The sequence below is a fragment of the Chiloscyllium plagiosum genome, chromosome 7 (genome assembly GCF_004010195.1).
Source record: "Chiloscyllium plagiosum isolate BGI_BamShark_2017 chromosome 7, ASM401019v2, whole genome shotgun sequence".
Taxonomy (NCBI): Eukaryota; Metazoa; Chordata; class Chondrichthyes; order Orectolobiformes; family Hemiscylliidae; genus Chiloscyllium; species Chiloscyllium plagiosum.
The window spans coordinates 118,072,188-118,092,997 of record NC_057716.1 but is presented as its reverse complement, the minus strand read 5'-3'; the positions used below and the strand labels follow the sequence as shown (position 1 = coordinate 118,092,997).

Sequence of the window (20,810 nt, the reverse complement as noted above, 5' to 3'; positions counted from 1 at the left end):
CTGTTCTCCATTCCAGGCAACATCCTGGTAAATCTTCTCTGCACCCTCTCCAAAGCTTCCACATCTTTCCTAAAGTGAGGCGACCAGAACTGCACACAGTACTCCAACTGTGGCCTAACCAAAGTCCTGTACAGCTGCAACATCACTTCACGGCTCTTGAATTCAATCCCTCTGCTAATGAACGATGATACTCCATAGGCCTTCTTACAAACTCTATCCACCTGAGTGGCAACCTTCAAAGATCTATGTACATAGACCCCAAGATCCCTCTGTTCCTCCACCTGACTAAGAACCCTACCATTAACCCTGTATTCCGCATTCTTATTTGTTCTTCCAAAATGGACAACCTCACACTTGGCAGGGTTGAACTCCATCTGCCACTCCTCAGCCCAGCTCTGCATCATATCTAAGTCCCTCTGCAGCCGACAACAGCCCTCCTCACTGTCCACAACTCCACCTCTCTTCGTATCATCTGCAAATTTACTGTCCCACCCTTCGACTCCCTCATCTAAGTCATTAATAAAAATTACAAACAGCAGAGGACCCAGAACTGATCCCTGCGGAACTCCACTTGTAACTGGGCTCCAGGCTGAATATTTACCATCTACCACCACTCTCTGACTTCGACTGGTTAGCCAGTTTTCTATCCAATTGGCCAAATTTCCCTCTATCCTATGCCTCCTGACTTTCCGCATAAGCCTACCATGGGAAACCTTGTCAAATGCCTTACTAAAATCCATGTATACTGCATCCACTGCTCTACCCTCATCCACATGCTTGGTCACCTCCTCGAAGAATTCAATATGACTTGTAAGGCAAGACCTACCCTTCACAAATCCGTGCTGGCTGTCCCTAATCAAGCAGTGTCTTTCCAGATACTCATAAATCCTATCCCTCAGTACCCTTTCCATTACTTTGCCTACCACAGAAGTAAGACTAACAGGCCTGTAATTCCCGGGGTTATCCCTATTCCCTTTTTTGAACAGGGGCACAGCATTCGCTACTCTCCAGTCCCCTGGTACCACCCCCGTTGCCAGTGAAGACGAGAAGATCATTGCCAACGGTACTGCACTTTCCTCTCTTGCTTCCCACATAATCCTAGGATATATCCCGTCAGGCCTGGGGGACTTGTCTATCCTCAAGTTGTTCAAAATGTCCAGCACATCTTCCTTCCTAACAGGTATCTCTTCTAGCTTACCAGTCCATTTCACACTCTCCTCTTCTACAATACGGTCCCTCTCGTTCGTAAATACTGAAGAGAAGTACTTGTTCAAGACCTCTCCTATCTCTTCCGACTCAATACACAGTCTCCCACTACTGTCCTTGATCGGACCTACCCTCGTTCTCGTGATTCTCAGGTTTCTCACATACGCATAAAATGCCTTGGGGTTATCCTTGATCCTATCCGCCAACGCTTTTTCATGCCCTCTCTTAGCTCTCCTAATCCCTTTCTTCAGGTCCCTTCTGGCTATCCTGTATCCCTCCACTGCTCTGTCTGAATCCTGTTTCCTCACCTTATGTAAGCCTCCTTCTTCCTCTTTACCAGACATTCAACCTCTCTCGTCAACCAAGGCTCCCCCACCCGACCATTTCTTTCCTGCCTGATAGGTACATACATATCATGGACACGTCGTATCTGCTCTTTGAAAAAGTTCCACATTTCCTCCACATCCTTCCCTGACAGCCTATGCTCCCAACGTATGCTCCTCAAATCGTGCCTTACAGCATCGTAATTTCCCTTCCCCCAATTATAAAATCTACCTTGTTGTGCGCACCTATCTCTCTGCATAACCAAGGTGAAAGTCACAGAATTGTGGTCACCATCACCAAAATATTCACTCACTAACAAGCCCATCACTTGTCCCGGTTCATTACCGAGTATCAAATCCAATATGCCCTCCCCTCTGGTTGTACAATCTACATACTGCGTTAGAAAAGCTTCCTGGACACACTGCACAAACACCGCCCCATCCAATCTACTTGATCTAAAGAGCTTCCAATCAATATTTGGGAAGTTGAAGTCGCCCATGACTACGACCCTGTGGCAACAGCACCTTTCCACAATCTGTTTCCCCATCTGTTTCTCCACATCTCTGCTGCTATTGGGGGGCCTATAGTAAACACCCAACAAGGTGACTGCACCTTTCCTATTTCTGACTTCAGCCCATACTACCTCCAGAGGCGGATCCCCCTCAAACTTCCTTTCTGCAGCCGTTATACCATTTCTAATTAGCAATGCCACTCCCCCTCCTTTTTTCCCACCCTCCCTAATTTTACTGAAACACCTGTAACCAGGAACCTCCAACAGCCATTCCTGTCCCACATCTATCCACGTTCCGTGATGGGCACAACATCGTAGTCCCAGGTACCGATCCACGCCTTAAGTTCACCGACCTTATTTCTGATACTCCTTGCGTTGAAGTGTACACTCTTGAGCCCATCTCTGTGTCCGCAAGTAGTCCCTGTCAGTGCTACCTTCTCCACAGCCTCCCTACAGTCTTGGGCATCCTGACACACAGCTTGCTGGACTACAAGTCCGGATCCCATCCCCCTGCCAAATTAGTTTAAACCCCCCCGAAGAGTGCTCGCAAACCTACCCCCCAGGATATTGGTGCCCTTCTGGTTCAGGTGCAACATCTACCGGTTTCCCTTCATCTATGCTCCATGTCACCACCTCCTCAAAGGATTTCATTAAATTCCCCCTCATGAAGCCTTTTTTTTAATATGATTAGATTCCATACAGTGTGGAAATAGGCCTTTCAGCCCTCCAAAGAGCAATCCACACAGACCCATTCCCCTACATTTACCCCTTCACCTAACACTACCGGCAATTTAGCATGGCCAATTCACCTAACCTGCACATCTTTGGACTGTGAGAGGAAACCCATGCATAGAGTGTGCAAACTCCACACAAACAGATGCCAGAGGTGGGAATTGAACCTGAGTCTCTGGCGCTGTGAGGCAGCAGTGCTAACCACTGTGCCACAGTGCCAACCCAAAGTCATGCTGATTTTGCCTTATTATTATGTATTTATAAATTCCCTGATATTGATTCCTTTAGTACAGGATTTTGGTGAAGCCTCTTCTGGAGTACTGAGTCCAGTTATAGGAAAGATTTTATTAAGCTGGAGAGGGTTCAGAAGAGATTTACCAGGATGTTGCCGGGAATGGAAGGTTTGATGTATAAAAATAATCTGGGACTTTTTTCACTGGAGCATAGGAGGTTAGGTGATGGCCTTATAGAGGTTTATAAAATAATGAGGGATGTAGAGTCATAGAGCTGCACAGCATGGAAGCTGTGTCCTTCAGTCCTACTAATCCCGATATCCTTAATAGCTCTACTCCTATTTGCCAGCATTTGGCCCATACCTCTCTAAGCTGAAACTTTATTGCTGGAACAGCACAGCAGGTCAGGCAGCATCTAGGGAACAGAAGATTCGACGTTTCGGAACCCTTCCTACTCATATACCCATCTAGATGCCTTTTAAATGTTGTAATTGTACCAGTCTCCACCATCTCCTCTGCATGATATAAAGTTGCCCTTTTGGTCCCTTTTAAAATTTTCCCCCTCATCTCAAACCTATGCCCTCTAATTTTGGACTCCCCCACCCCAAGGAAAAGACCTTGTCTATTTATGCCCCTCATGATTTTATAAACCTCTAAGGTCACCCCTCAGCCTTCAATGCTCCAGGGAAAACAGCCCCAGCTTATTCAGCCTCTCCTTATCGCTCAAACTCTCCAACCCTGGCTACATCTTTGTAAATCTTTTCTGAACCCTTTCAATTCTCAAAACATTTTTCTTACAACAGGGAGACCAGAATTGCACGCAGTATTCCAATAGTGGCCTAACCTACAGATGGAACATATCTCCCAACTCCTATACTCAATGTATTGAGCACTAAAGGCAAGTGTACTAAATGCCTTCCAGATAAGGTGAATGGCAGGTGTCTTTTCCCTACAGTGAGGGATTTCAAGACTGGGGAATATTTTTGGGGTGAGAGGAAAAAGATTTTAAAAAGACATGAGCATTTGTTTATACGGAGAGTGGTTTGTGTGTGGAATGAACTTCCAGAGGAAGTGGTGGATGTTACAACATTTAAAAAACATTTGAATAAGTTAATGCATAATAAATGTTTGGAGGGATATGGGACAGGTGCTAGCAGGTCGGACTAATTTAGTTTGTGACTATGGTTGGCAGGGACTGGTGGGACTGAAGAGTCGATTTCTGTACTGTATGACTCTATGACTATGACTTAATTTTCCCAATAGCAGAAGTTAAGCTAACTGGCCTAGAGTCATTTGATTTCATCTTCTTCCGTTTTTAAAATCAGAGTGTGACGTCGGCAGTTTTCCAATCCTATGGGTATTTTCCGGAATCTAAGGATTCCTGAAAGGTTATGACCAGTGCATTCGCTATCTCTGTAACTACTTCCTTCCATATGCTAGAATACGTTACATCAGATCCTGGAGACTTAGCAGCCTTTACCTCCATTAGTTCCCCAGCACCTTTTCTCAAGTGATAGTGACTTCCTCTTCTCTTTTTGTTCTTTGATTATATAGTAATTTTTGAATGCTATAGTGTGAAGGCTGGGACAATGTGTTTATTCCAATCCTTTGTCATTTCCTTGCTTGCGATTACTATTTCCACAGTCTTGTTCTCTATGATCACTTTGGCCTCTCTCTTCTGTTGTTACTGACAGCTGTTACTGTCTATCTTTATATCTCCTAGGGGATATTTTCTCCCTTTGTTTTTACGTCATCTGCTATTAATTTTTAAAACTTGCCAATCTTCTGATTTAGCTCCATCTTTACTAAATTATATGTTTTTCAGTTTGAAACTATCCTTAACTTTGTTCGTTTATCCCCTTCCTAAAACCCTTCTGCCTCAGTGGAACATATCTTTGCTGTAAGCAATGAACTATTTTCTTAAACATCCACCGTCGCTCATCAATCATCATTTTAACTAAACTTATTTCCCAATCCATTCCAGCTGACTCTGTCCTCCTGCCTTTGTAATTATCCTTCCTTAAGTAATGGTTGCTTTTGACCCACGTTTCCCACACTCACATTAAATGTTAAATTCTACAATGTTATGATCATTGCTTCCAAGTGGACCACTCACTCTGAGATCATTTTATGAATCTGTTTTATTACACATTTTCAGGTCCAAAATAGCCTGATCTGGAAATAAAAATCCATTCTCCTGGCTACTTCTGTTAATTTGATTTTTTCCATTACATCTAGTGACTGACATGCTAACCTACAATATAGCTGGTCAGCCCATAAGCTACTCTAAATTTACCTTCTTCTCTTGCCATTTCTTACCTTAGCCAATATAGTTTCTGCATCTGATTAATGATCATGCCTTGCTACTGTATGTACCCATACTAACAAACATACACCACCATCCTTTCCTTCCAAAAACTCACATCATCCTGAATAATTAGTTCCCAGCTTTAACATCCTTGCAATGCTTGAGAGTGACAGTCTAATACATCACTGCATCGACTGGGATATCTGGCTGTGTGCGCGCTCTGCATCGACTGGGATATCTGGCTGTGTGTGCGCTCTGCATCGACTGGGATATCTGGCTGTGTGCGCGCTCTGCATCAACTGGGATATCTGGCTGTGTGCGCGCTCTGCATCGACTGGGATAGTGAGCTCTATGTGTGTGCACACAGTAACTCAAGGTTGTAGTGAGATCAGGAGCTGAGTTGCCTAGGTGAAATCTGAACTGGGCGTCACTGAGCAGGTTACTGCTGAGCAGGTGCTGCTTGACAGCAGTGCTGATGATCCCTTCCATCACTTTACTGATGATGGAGAGTCAAGTGTTGGGGCATTAATTGACCAGGTTGGATTTGTACATAAAAGCCAAGGCATACCTGGAGAATTGTCCACATTGTCGGGTAGATGCCAGTGTTGTAACTGTACTGCAAGAGCTTGACTTCGGGAACGGCAAGTTCTGGTGCACCGTCTTCAGTTGGACTGCCAGGGACTTCATCTACCTGTTGAAATCAGCTGATAGGGATCATGTGACCCTGGGGTCACTCTCCTTCATTGTCCAGAAGGATCTTGGTTCTGTGAAGGTAATGACAAATAAGAAAGTTGGGATTGGCATTTCTCCATATAGTCCCTTCTGTGGCACAATCGTAACTCATGGAGTTAAATTCCATTCCAGCTCAGAAACTGGTCACTCGAGAAAAGAGGTTTGCCCTGTATTTGATCCTTGTCCGCGCCCTACTGAAGGCATTCTTTGAAAATTAATTCTTGATCTTGGTGCAAGCAAAAGCCGTCTTGTTCCATTTATGGAATTGTGGATATGAGCTACCTTTGTTTTCCTGTCATTAGAGGTGGTGTTGTCAAAAGGGAATAGTCAAACCTTTTGCTAGGTGCCCTTATATAACAGACCAAACTCAGAATTTAATTAAACAACCTTTCTTTATTCTAACTCTTCAAGTAAAATATTCAATATAAAGCATACATTTGTTGCAGCATTTACTTCTAACTTTATCAAACTTAACTTCAGCTCTAACTCCCTTCATTTAACTTCGCTGTGTCTTACTTCACTTAATTCAGATTTGACCCAATCTGGAGGTTGGATTTGAAGCAAAAACTACCCCGAATCGCGTGAAAGTGGCCAACTTTGTTCTCCATTCAGGTCTTTTCTGCTGGGGTTCTGTGTCTTCTCTGAAGATAATGTCAGGGCACATACTTCCCAAATGTTGGTCTCAAAGGCTTCTCCTGAGAAAATTGTTTTTTTTTTTCTGTTAGCTTATCTCAAAATGTGATTGATTTCCAGAACTTCTATGGCACTCAGCCAATGAACCCTGATCCCACCATTTGACCCCAGCCAATGGAATTTTACTGGTTATAAAAACTCCCAAATGGGTGGCACGGTGGCTCAGTGGTTAGCACTGCTGCCTCACAGCACTAGCAACCTGGGTTCGATTCCAGGCTCGGGCGACACTCTGTGTGGAGTTTGCATGTCCTACCCGTGTCTGTGTGGGTTTCCTCTGGGTGCTCAGGCTTCCTCCCACAATCCAGAGATGTACAAGTTCGGTGGAATGCCCATGCTAAATTACCCATAGTCGAAAAGTGTGGTGCTGGAAAAGCACAGCTGGTCGGGCAGCATCCAAGGAGCAGGAGAGTTGATATTTTGAGCATAAGCTCTTAATCATTACGCTCAAAACGTCAATTCTCTTGCTTCTCTGATGCTGCCTAACTGGCTGTGCTTTTCCATCACCACACTTTTCGGCTCTGATCTCCAGCATCTGCAGTTCTCACTTTCTCCAAATTACCCATAGTGTTAGGGATGTGTAGGTTAGGTACATTACTCGGGTAGATGTAGAGGAATGGGTTTGGATGGGTTACTCTTTGGAGGGTCGGTGTGAACTTGTTGGGCCAAAGGGCCTGTTTACACACTAATATTTCTAATTACAAATATTAAACAGCAGCCATATTCCAAGTCCCACATAAGGTAATATTGTAATATGAGTTGATCACATGACATCTGCCCTTATTTGGTCAACACAGGAAACTGCAGGTCACAGCAGGTCCTGGCTGCGATTTTAACTGAGGTCAGCATTTAAACTAGCTTGACCAAAATTCCCAGCAAGCTTCATTGTAGCTCATAAACAAACTTGGGGCCATTTCTGTTGCTGGCTGCCGGATCACAGTCGAGATTTCCCACATTTTTTGTACAGTGTGGGGGCAAGTACATGGCAACCAAGGCACTCCCTCCACCATTTGAAAAAAGCGTACCCAATTGCCCACAATTTGGGTTGTTAAGAGCTGACAGGCCATACGGATGATTGATGATAAATCACAGACCTGAACTCTGCCATTGCAGGTCATCTATAGCTTCTGGTTTTTAAAGTCAGCCTAATCTTCCTCTGAGGATCCAATAGCAAGATCTTGATACTCTTGCAGGGTTGGGGGGGTCAAAGGGTGATGTAGGTGAGACTGGGAGTGTTTGGTGATGGATTTACAGAGGTCATCTCTTTGCTCCATCCATGGAACCGTGTGCCCCTAGATTTTGGGGACACTGGAGCCTCAAGATCCATAATCCATCAAACCAGTGGCCCTGGTTACCCCCATTATAAACCAGCCACGGAGTGTGAGTCTATTCAAGGCAACTCACCCCATTATTACCCCATCTCCCCTCCTCCAGGTACACCAACAATTTCAATTCTGGGGTCTGTATTTAAAGGGCTTGTCATATGAGAAGTGGTTGAGGACTCTGCGTCTGTACTCGATGGCGTTTAGAAGTATATGGGGACGTTTTATTTCAACTGAGAGAATACTGAGTGATCTGGATAAAGTGGTCTTGGAGAAGATGTTTCCACTAGTAGGAGAGATCAGGACCCAAAGGAACAGTCTCAGAGTGAAAGGAGGACTCTTTGGAACTGAGACGAGAGGGAATTTCTTCAGCCAGAGGGTGGTGAATCTGTGATACACATGACCCCAGAAGGCTGTGGAGGCCAAGACATTGAGTGTATTTAAGACAGCTTGATTCTTGATGAGTCAGGGGATTAAGGGTTATAGGGAGAAAGCAGGAGAAGGGGATTAAGAATCATATCAGGGATGGTGGAGCAGACTCGATGGGCTGAATGGCCTAATTCTACTCCGAGATTTTATGATTTTGATGTCCAGAATAACGCTGTGTGGCCTGTGTGCTGTTTGGAATAAGTGAATGAATATTTCTTACCTGTTTCTTATTTCTCCAACATGTTGAACTTACCTAACCTAATAACTCCCAATGGTTCTCGTTCCCAACAGGGAGTTCCGACATCGTGCTAACGTGTCGTTGTTCAGCAATTCCACGATCTCAGCCACAACTCAGAGAAGCTTTGTCTTTGAGCCAACAATGTCAGTCGGTGATCCGCAGGAGGACATCATTACGACAATCAACATTCCATTTATTGTAAGTAGGAGGATGTATATCAGTAACATAGAACAGTACAGCACAGTACAGGCCCTTTGACCCTCTATGTTATGCCGGCCTTTTATCCTACTCGAAGATCAGACTTTGTCTTTGAGCCAACAATGTCAGTAGGTGATCCGCGGGAGGACATCATTACGACAATCAACATTCCATTTATTGTAAGTAGGAGGATGTACATCAGTAACATAGAACAGTACAGCACAGTACAGGCCCTTTGACCCTCTATGTTATGCCGGCCTTTTATCCTACTCGAAGATCAGACTAACTTACATACCCTTCATTGTACCAACTTCCATGTGCCTATCCAAGAGTCGCTTAAATGTCCCTAATGTATCTGACTCTACTACCACTGCTGGAAGTGCACTCCACGCACCCACCACTCTCTGTTTAAAAGAACCTACCTCTGACAACTCCCCTCCACCTTCAGTCAAAGTACAGCGGTGTCGGATACACTGATGTGGGAACATTGTTCAGATTCCACCTTCTGGCACCTGGTGAGTGCCTCCAGCCCTTGTACCCCCTGCGGGTGTAACACTTATCTCTCCAATTTCCTTTGCCAGACTCTGCTGCAAATGCTGAGGCGCAGTGGGATCACCCAGAAGATCTTTGCATCCGCACTATTTACCTTGAAGAGGAATGAGCTGTTCCAGAGCCAGAGTGTGGAGGAGTGGCTTTGGGGTTACGAGCATCCTCTGCTGAAGCTTGGTCATAAACTGTTGCCAAGTGTTTTCCCGGGCAGCCAGTTTGGACTTTTCTATGGAGTAAGTAATCAGTGCGTTTTGAACAATCCGGATATAGGATTAAAATAGAACATTACTGTCGAGCATTCCCAGAATTCATTAGTGTTAACTCCTGTGGTGTTTCTGTGTGAGAGCGATGATGCCTGATGCGTAACCACATGGTAGTCTTACTGACCAGGATTCATCAATCATCACTGCACACCCTATCGCCTAAATCTCATTAGTTCAGAATGGTCAAAATCTTGAAATTCTAAGGCAGAGTGATATTCTTGAATGTCATCAGTTGGTTTTGTTGGTAAGTGACCAGGTGTTAACTGGATATTGGTAAGCACTAAGAGTCTCCATTAATAGTTTTTCACCCTCCTCGCCAGATTGTTATCCACTCCTTTGTCTATCAAACTGTTCTTCTGTCTCTTTGGATTCTATCCCCACCTATTGTTTACTCCTCACCCTCGACAACCCAACTATCTGGTGCATATAAACCCACATGTTCCTGGCTACCATCAGTTCTGAAGAAGGGTCACTCAGCCCGAAACAACTCCTGATTTCTCTCCACAGATACAGCCAGACCTGCTGAGCTTTTCCAGCAATTTCTAATTTTGTTTCTACTTTACAGCATCTGCAGTTCTTTCAGTTTTTATTAACCGGATATTATTTGGTTGTCATTTTTAGCTCTTATTTTGGATTGGGATTTTCCTCAGTGTCTTTAAGAATGCTACTTTGTGGCACAGTGATAGTGTCCCTACTCTTAGGAGAGACCCAGGTACAGGTCCCACCTGCTCCAGAGGTGTGTAATAACATCAATGAACAGGTTAAATTAAAAAAAAACAAATAATGTCCCAAGGAGAACGACAGATTAAATCACTTTGGTCTTCCTGTTTCACTAAAACACAAGAAACCGGGTAATAGGAGTTTTGTTTTATTCACTCATGAGATATGTGTGTCGCTGGTTAGGCCAGAATTTATTGCCCGACCCTAGTTCCCCTTGAGAAGGTGGTGGTGACCTGCTTTCTTGAAGCATTGTGCGGTAGCTTGACCAAGCACAGTGGGAGTAGGCCATTCAGCCCTTTGAGGCTGCCCCATGTGCTTTTTTCTTTGCTCCACACTCTGGAAGAATACATTTGTCTTCATGGTGAATAATGATTAGGGCTGACGTTTTTGGTCTCAACTCCACTTTCTGCCTAATCCCTATATCCCTTATTCCCTGAGGGATCACAAATCTGTCGGTCTCGTTCTTAAAAACTTTCAGTGATGCAGCATTCCCAACCCTCTGAGGCAGAGAATTTCAAAGAGTCACAAGCTTTTGTATGTGGAAATTGTTCCTCATCTCGGTGTGAAATGAACATCTCCTTATCCTGGGAGTGTGCTGCAGTCTCTTAGACTAGCAGAAGACTAGTATTAGACATTTAGACTCGCATTATTAGGCTGACCAGAGTCACGCACATTTCAATCAGAACATCTCTCATTCTTGTCTAATCCAGTTAATATCAATCCAATGTAGTGAACCTTTACTGGAGGAACCAGCAGTCCATTTAAAATGGGCTGACCAAGAGTTCTACACAACACTGTGACAAAAGAAGAGGCGAGAGCACAGTTTTTCCTTTGCATTTGATTGCAGGATGTGGATGGCATTTGTTACCCATTTCTAATTGCTCTGAAGAGTGTTGTTGAACCACTGAAGCCCTTGGGCTGTAGTTACACCCACCTTGCTGTGAGGAAGGAAATTCCAGGATTTTGACCCAACGACACTGAAGGAGCGGTGATATATTTGCAAGTCTGGAGTGGCTTGGAGGGGAACTTGCAGATAGTGATGTTCTCTTTTCTTTCCAGATGGGTTTGGAAGATGCTGTCTAAAGAGTTTTGGTGAATTTCTGCAGTGCATCTTGTGGATAGTACACACTGCTGCTACTGAGTGATGGAAGAAAGTGTTACTAATCAAGCGATCTCTTTGGCCTGAATGGTGTCCAGCTTCTTGAGTGTTGTTGGAGCTGCACCCATGCAGACAAGTGGGATGTATACCATGTATTTGTGCTGACATATTGGCTATTTGGACTCATCCACAAACAGAGTTTAAGAAAGTTATCAATTCTCCATTCAACTTAAAGCTACTCCAAGCCAGTTGCCATCCTGACTTGGAAATAGATCGCTATTCCTTCACTGTCACATGGTCAAATTCCTGGAATTCCCTACCTAACAGCATCATGAATCAACCTACAACATGTGGGCTGCAGCAGTTCAAGAATGCACCATCTTCTCCAGGGTGACTAAAGATGGGAAATAAATACTGGCCCCAGCTAGTGATGCCCACATCTCACGAGTGAATTAAAACCTTGCTATCTTACTGCTCTTTGCCTTCCCCTCCCGTACAGCTGCATTCCTCCGAATATCCATAGTCCTTAACAGTATCCAGAATGAAAAACCAGTTATCCATCGGAACATCCAGGGATTCCTGCTCTACCTACTTACCTCTCTTGGACTGCCTGGCACTCACCCATTCCCATGTGCCTGCCTGCACCTAACCTGTGGTGTGATCACCTCCCTGAATGAAATAGACACATAGGCCTCTGCCCTGCCAATGCTCAACAGTGACTCCAGCTAATGCTCTAGTTCTGAAACCTGTCACTCAGTCTTGTGCAGTCGGTGACGTGGGCTTGTCTAGGTGACAAGAAGGGGCCACAGGATGGATGCTCCACTTGGTCGAGCTGTCCTGCCAAACTTTGTCATTATATGTTGCAGTTACTTTAACTTTACCTAGTTTTACCCACTCTAACTTACTTTAACCTTAGTCCTGTACTTTTAACTATCACCTGCAGATTGACAGGAAGTAGAAATTCTTCACCCTTACTCACAATTCAGGTCCCTTTTTAAACTCTTGAAGCCATATAGAGCATTGTCTCAACCTCATCTGGAAAGTTAGGTCCAGTTTTGGGTGCCAAATTTTAGGAAGGAAGAGAAGAAATGTGAGATGGTGCAAGTAAGATCCACATAAACGATTCCAGGGATGAAGAACGTCAGATGGATTGGAGAAGTTGGGATTGTTCTCCCTAGGAAAGAGTAGACCAGGAGGAGATTTGATGGAATTATTCAAAATCACGATGGGACCTTGACATGGTAAATGGGACAAACTGTTTCTTTTGGTCAAAGGATGTGAACATAGGAGGTATGGTTAGTAAGCTGGAGATGACACCAAAATTACTGGTGTAGTGGACAGTGAAGAGGTTATCTCAGAGTACAACGGAACCTTGATCAGATGAGCCGATGTATGTGGTATGTGCATTGTGGTAAGGCAAATCAGGGCAGGACTTATACACTTAATGGTAGGATCTTGGGTAGAATGCTGAACAAAGAGACCTTGTGATGCAGGTTCATAATTCCTTGAAGGTGGAGTGACAGGATCGTGAAGAAAGCAATCAATACACTTGCTTTTATTGGTCAGAACATTGAGTGTAGAAGTTGGGATGTCATGTTGTGGCTGTACAGGACATTGGTTAAGCCATTTTTAGAATACTGCAGTCAATTCTGGTCTCCCTGCTATAGGAAAGACACTGTTATCCTTGAGAAGATGCACAAACAATTTACAAGAAAGTTGCCAGGGTTGGAAGGTTTGAGCTACAGAGAGAAGCTGAATAGGCCGGGGCTGTTTTCCCTGGAGTATCGGAGGCTAAACCTTATAGAAGTTTATAAAATCATGGGGGGCCTGGATAGCATGACTAGGCAAGGTCTTTTCCCTGGGGTGGGGGAGTCCATAGCTAAAGGGCTTAAGTGAGAGGGCAAAGATATAAAATGGATCTAAGGGGCAACCTTTTCATGCAGAGGGCGGTGCGTGTATGGAATGAGCTGCCAGAGGAGTTGGTGAAGGCTGGTGCAATTACAATATTTAAAAGGCATCTGGATGGGTATATGAATAGAAAGGGTTTTGAGGGATATGGGCAAAATGCTGGCAAGTGGGTCTAGATCAGTTTAGGATATCTGGTCAGCATGGACAAGTTGGACTGAAAGGTCTGTTTCCATGCTGAATGTCTCTATGACTCTGAGGACAGAAGTGGAAGGGGCTCAGATTTAAGGTATTGACAACAGAAGCGATGACACAGGATATGATTACAATCTGGAAAGTGCTGCCTGAGAGCATGTTATAGGCAGGTTCAATCAAGACTTCTGTACGTGACTTGAGCTATTATCTGAAAAGGAAGATTGTGAGAGGTTACAAGGAAAAGGCAGCAGAGCGACGGCTGGGTAACTTCCTCCTGTAGAGGGCCAGCATAGACAGAGTAGAATGCCTTCAATGTGGAAACAGGCCATTTGGTCCAACAAGTCCCACACCCACTCTGAAGAGTATCCCACCCAGACCCATTCCCCTACCCTATTACTCTACATTTCCTATGACTAATGCATCTAACCGACACATCCCAGAACACTATGGACAATTTAACATGGTCACTCCACCTGACCTGCAAGTCTTTGAATTTTGGGAGGAAACCCACGCAGATACTGAACCCAGGTCCCTGGTGTTGTGAGGTAGCAGTGCTAAGCATTGAGCCATCGTGCTACCCCTCAACATGATGAGCCAAATGGTGTCCTTACGTTCTGTAATCATTCTGCAATTCTACAAGGACTGTGATGGTTTAAGGACTAGGCAACATAGATTTAAGAATTTGATCAAGATATGCGGGGAAGATGTGACCCAGAATCAAAGCCAACTTAGCAACCAATCAGCACTGTTTTCTCCTGCGATTAGTTATGTTTAGGCATTCTTGCAGAGGTCCTGACAAGAGCAAAGTGTCTTTCTCAGTGATATGCAATTGATTGATTGATACAACAACTAAGTGGCTATTTAATTCAACTCCATTTTTATTTCCCTGTGTATGCGCACAGGCTGGGTTCCTGTGAAATTCAGTGTCTGGCAAAACACCGTAACACAAGCTTATTTCAAACCACATGCGATAATGAAATTAGCAACAAAATTTGGATTTTTAACAAAGGGTCTTTAGATGTCAATGTGAGGGTAACTTTACATGTCTGCACCCTTAGTAACCAGACAGAAATGCCATTCAGGAGAGTTAGCCTGTCCACCGTGCCAATTTCAGGCTAGCTACCTATGAAATTAATGTGTAAAAGGTGTTGAAGGTTATTGGCTTTGACTGGTCAGGCTGATAGACATACGTGTTGCATATCAGCAATATTGAAACACACATATGTTTTGTCCATCAAGCTAACCAGTAAATTGGAAGCATTTCTCAAAGCTGCTGTCACAGATTGCAGGGCCGATCTCCATAAACCGGATGTCAGTGTTGTGATTTCTCTCCCTCTTTCTGCATACCCTCTAACCCAGGAGCTTCGCCATCCAGGCACTTTTGGATCTAGAAATGTGGTACTTTATCTGAAAATAAAATGAACAATGTATTAAATGGATAGCAAGTTTCTAAAAATGATTGGCCTTTTTCTTCATTTGGTTAGAAAACCATAATATTACAACACTTTATCATTCTCATCAACACTGTGAAAGAATGGTTAGAGTCCAAGAATCCCTACAGGGTAAAAGCAGGCCATTTGGCTTGTTGAAGTCTGCACTGACCCCTCCAACCCTACCTTATCTCCGTAACCCTGCAAATTTAATGGCTAATCCACCTAGCCTGCACATCCCAGGACACTCTGGGCATTTCAGCATGGCCAATCCCACCTAACCTGCACATCTTTGGACTGTGAGAGGAAACCCACACAGACTTGGGGAGAGCATGCAAACTGCACACAGACTGTCATTTGAGGATAGAATCAAACCCAGGTCCCTCTTGCTGTGAGGCAGCAGTGCTAACCGCTGAGTCACTGTGCCATCCTCCTTTCTTCTCCTCAAGCATCTTTTGACTAAAATAGTGCCTCTTTATAGTATGCATGCAATCTCGTGTCAGATAACACTGATGGTCATGTCTGAGGCCTGACAACATTACCCGGTGTTGGACCTGGGTGGACAAAGTTTAAACATCACACATCAGCAGGTTATGGTGTTGCTAGTGCTTCCAAATAAACCTGTTGGATTATAACCTGTTGTGTGATTTTTAGCTTTACCTAGTGTTGACAGCCTAGACATGAGGCTGTATGGCAGCAGATCAAATCATTTGGCATATTAAATATTGGCATATGGAGTCAAAACTGACCTGTAGATGTTACTGTTGATGCCCATGTAGTTCACGAATGTTCCTCAGAGACACTTTGTCGCACAAAACCCATGAGAGTCGACATATAATCCCAACAAAACACTAAATGAATGACTTAGTACCCTCAGGATAACTAAAAGTAACCACCATTTTAGCAGTTCCAGCCATTGCCAAGTCTATTCAAAAGTAGGTCCATTTATTGCACTGTACCGAGTTTCCAATTGTGAAATTTTATATTGTAAATGCACGTGTGTGTATGTGTGTGTGTGTGTATATAGACAGCTCATGGAGGAATCATAAATGATTATCTTCGGCTAAAGAAGGCACTTTTTATAAGAGTATTTCAATCCATTTCCAGATGAATGGAACAAACGACGGAGAGTATTTATTCAATACTGGCAAAGATGACTATATGAAATTCACGGAAGTAATGATGTGGAATGGGCAGGAGTAAGTAACTTCTCCTTACTACAACTGTCGGAGCTATAATCTTATCCTAATGCAGTATGAATAAAGTAAGCGTGAATTTTGTGTTGATAAATCTAGTTTCTGATGGTCTAACTGGAGGTTCTCGCTGCTCTGTTGTCGCTAGGTATCGTCCAGCTATTGGCAAAATGCAAATGAGAACACCACCTTGTAGCCTTGTGGTTATTTGGTTTGATTTCAGGATCTGGGTCACTTACTGCTCATTCCTAATTACCCCAGGCGGTGAGCCACCCTTGAGTTCCATTTTGGAACGTCCCACAGCGCTTGGAAAGTACTTTGTGCAAGGTCTCTCTGTTGTAACTATAGTGACCATTGCAGCCAGCTTGGACATGGCAAGATCCCATGAAGAGCATTGGAGCAAATAGGCAGGTGATCCAATATAAAAATGGAATATAGCAGCATGTGCAAATCAGACATATAAGCAGAAAGCGCTGGAAATCCTATAGAGAGAGAAACAAAATGAATAGTGGGGGAGCAGGAGCAGGAATTGAATGGTCTCTCCTGAGGTCAGTTCATAGAATCCCTACACTGTGGAATCTGGCTATTTGGCCCATAATTTTCACACCGACCCTTCAAAGAGCATCCCACCCAGCCCTACAACTCTGCTTTTCCTATCGCCAATCCATCTAACCTTTAGATTGTGGGAGGAAACTGGAGCACCTGGAAGAAAGCCACGCAGACACGGGGAGAACGTGCAAACTCCACACAGACAACCGCCCAAAGCTGGAATTGAACCCGGGTCTCTGACACTGTAAGGCAGCAATGCTAACCGCTGAGCCGCCACTTTGGAGGCAAAGTGTCCAGCATTTAGTTGTGCCAGAGGATAAGGAATGGATACCCCACCATTTTGTCACCAAGATTTGAATTAAAATTTACTTGGGGACCTCATCCTGACTGAACTGGTCTTTAACCAGTGACAGTTGATGCAATTGTCACGTGGGGAATCTGGAAAGCAAACTCTGTTGCGTTTTCCCAGGGGTGGCGGGAGGGGAGGGGGATTCACGTCTGGTCAGGCAACCACTTGGTCATGGCATCCGGGAAGGGGCTGGGAGGGGAGATGTTGAGAGGTACCCTGGAAGCTAGTCTATATATTCATTTTGGGGCTTTTTCTGTCAAGTCAGTCCAGGTGGTGAATAATGGTCAGTGGTCTGGGATTGGTCAAAAATGGTCAGGGGGCTTAACAATGCAAAGTCATGGAGTGCTGGGGAAAGCAGGATGCTCCAAGTCTGGGGATAGGCCTCATTGTCCTGGACCGCTGGAGACATAGTGACAGGGAGAGAGGGCAATTGGAGATTATAATTAGATTCCCTACAGTGTGGAAACAGGCCCTTTCGGTCCAACAAGTCCATACCGACCCTCCGAAGAGCAACCCACCCCAGATCCATTCTCCTACACCTAACACTACGGGCAATTTAGCTTGGCCAATTCACCTGACCTGCACATTTTTGGACTGTGGGAGGAAACCAGAGTACCTGGAGGAAACCCACGCAGACACTGGGAGAATGTGCAAACTCCACATAGACAGTTACCCGAGGTGGGAATTGAACCCAGGTCCCTGGCGCTGAGGAAGCAGTGCTAACCATTGAGCCACCATTAGGCTGGGAGCTGATAGTGAAGAAGAGAGAACTGGGAACTCTGGAAAGGGACACTCCAAGCAGATCACGGCAATTCTGACCCACACACAGGGAGGAGGGAATTACAGCAAGGGGATGGGAATTCCAGCAAGGTGATGGGAATTTCCGCAGTAATGTCCTCTGGAAGTAAAGTGACGATATTGACATAAAAGGTTCAGTGGAAATGGAGGGAGGCTGAAGGGTCAATGGAGGCATTGGGAAATGAAAGGGAAGGTGAGGGTGAGGGGATATTCATGTGTTACAGGTGCAGCCTGCAATTCACTCGCATTGAAACACATAACGTCAAACGTGTTTCAAAATCTTAGAGAGAATTGTAAGGGATAGGATTTATGAACATCTGGATAGGAATAATGTGATCAAGGATAGTCAGCATAGTTTTGTGAAGGGCAGGTCGTGCCTCACAAACCTTATTCAATTCCTTGAGAAGGTGACTAAGGAGGTGGACAAGGGGAAAGCAGTAGATGTGGTGTATATGGATTTTAAAGTAAGGCGTTTAATAAGGTTCCCCATGGTAGTCTGTTCCCCCTGGGGGAGGGTGATTTGTTTCCCCAGGCGGTGATGGGTGGGTCTGATCCCCCTGGACACTGGAGATGGGGGGAATGGGGGGTGTTTGGTTGGGTGGTATCCAGTGGATTGTTCCTGGTCCGGCTGTTTGACCCTGCTCTCTGTCTGGTTTGCCGAGGTAGAGTTGGCTGGGAACCTGGCGCCGGGAACTGAGTCCCGAGCGAGTCAGGGTGGCCTATGTCAGTCCCTTGGTGCTGAGGAAGGAGCTGGAGAGCCTGATGGAGAACGAAGGAGACTCAGTGCTGTCTCAGGGAGAATTCGTTGACAGCCATCCCATAATATTCTGGAACCTGGTTTGGTATTTCCACCGTCTTGAGCTCCCCCACAATCTCCTTCGCCTGATACTGACATCGCAGCACGTTAGATCCCAGTCCCAGGTAAGCACGGACACACCGAGGGAGCACAGGGTGAGGCTTGTGGAAGGTGGTGCTGGAGAAGTTCCACGTGGGCCAGACCTCATGGTTTACCAAAATAAAACCGTGCCGGTGCGGAATTACACTGGCATGATCCAGTGCCCACCATTCTGCTGATCAGAGAATCATACAGTACAGAAAAGGCCCTTTGGCCCATCATGACTGGGCCGACAAACTAAATCCAAATCAGTCCCACTTTGAAGCTCCTGACCCATAGCCTTGAATGTTATGGTATTTGCCATTCTCCTCCAGGTACTTGTTAAAGGTGGTGAGGCTTCCTGCCTGAACTACCCCCTCCAGGTAGCGCATTACAGACCCCCACCACCCTCTGGTGGGGGGGAAACAAGTTTCTCAAATCCCCTCTAGACCCCCTGTCTTTCACTTTAAAATCATGCCCCCTTTTTATTGACTCTTTGACTCAGGGGAACAGCTGCTCTCTATTCACCATGTCCATTCCTCTCATAATCTTATACACTTCTATGAGGTCCCCTCTCAATCTTCTCCATTGAAAAAAACACAGTCTGAGCTTAACCAGCCTCTCTCCAAAACTAAATGCTCCATTTCAGGCAACAACCTGGTGAATCTCCTCTCTCCCCTCTGCGGTGCAATCACATTCTTCCTACAGTGAGGTGACCAGGACTGCACACAGTCCTCCAGCTGTGGCCTCACCAACATTATGCACATACCCACCCTGCTCGTGTGGTCTACGCCACAACTGTTGGAGACAAGCATCCTGTATGCGACCTTATTAACCACCCCATTAACTTGCCCCGCCTCCTTCAGGGATCAGTGGACAAGCAGCACAAGGCCCCTCTGTTCCTCTGAGCTTCCTAGTGTCCTGCCATTCATTGGAGGACTCCCTTTGGGTACATTAGGCGGGGTCATGCTGGCCCCTGACCCGGTGAGGCGGGGTCACGCTGACCCCTGACCCGGTGAGGCAGGGTCACGCTGACCCGGTGAGGTGGGGTCACGCTGGCCTCTGACCTGGTGAGGCAGGGTCATGCTGACCCCTGACCTGGTGAGGCAGGGTCACACTGACCCCTGACCTGGTGAGGCGGGGTCACGCTGGCCCCTGACCCGGTGAGGCGGGGTCACGCTGTTATATTAGCTGGTAAGGCAGTGTGTGTTATATAACTCAGTAAGGGGAGAGTATGTCATTACAGGATCTGCCATTGTGGATGTTGCATGGCAACACACTCCTGCGAGTCCGGATCCTGTGGGACGTCCTGACGTTGGACCCTAACCAGTGTCCACCCCTCTACGTTCTGTGGCGAATGTACAGTAAGTCACTGCCTCATTGTTTAATCTCGTTTTCTGATTGGCATATGGCCACCCAATCCCTGTTACCTGTGTCTAGTTTGTCACTACTGTCCCCTGTACTCTATCCCCGTTCCAAGGATGTATCCAACTCTTTTCAGACGTGTACTATCAAAACCCATTTCAGGCAACATGTCCCAAGTAACCACAGCTCCATGTATTACGGCAGATGTTTGAATACAGTTCTCTTCAGTCTGTGCCCCTCTGTTTGCTGACTCCCCAGCCACTGGGAACAGTTTCTCTCCGTCTACCTGCTCAATCCCTTCGTAATGTTACCTGTTATACAGAGGCACAGTCTATCATAGGGTCTGATACAGAAACAGGCCATTTGGCCCCTCAGCACAATGCTGGTGTTGCTGCTCCAGACAAGTGTCCCCCACGGCAGTGACTCTCCCACTCTCCCCTCAGGTACAGAAACAGGCCATTTGGCCCCTCAGCACAATGCTGGTGTTGCTGCTCCAGACAAGTGTCCCCCACGGCAGTGACTCTCCCACTCTCCCCTCAGGGAGAGCGACTCCCCCACTCTCACCCCCCCCCCCCCCCCAGGGGGAATGACTCCCCCA

At 45.5% G+C, this 20,810-nt stretch overlaps 1 protein-coding gene across 1 annotated transcript in view; it reads left to right on the top strand.

Annotated features, from left to right (window-relative positions):
• LOC122551966 (lysosome membrane protein 2-like) overlaps positions 1-20,810 on the top strand; it is a gene marked incomplete at its 5' end in the record, with an annotated part of 56,629 nt that overhangs the window by 4,057 nt on the left and 31,762 nt on the right. Inside the window, 3 exons of the mRNA XM_043694537.1 lie at positions 8,779-8,923; positions 9,505-9,705; positions 16,192-16,283. Of these exons, the coding sequence (XP_043550472.1) occupies positions 8,779-8,923; positions 9,505-9,705; positions 16,192-16,283 (438 nt within the window). The remainder of the gene's footprint in view (positions 1-8,778; positions 8,924-9,504; positions 9,706-16,191; positions 16,284-20,810) is intronic.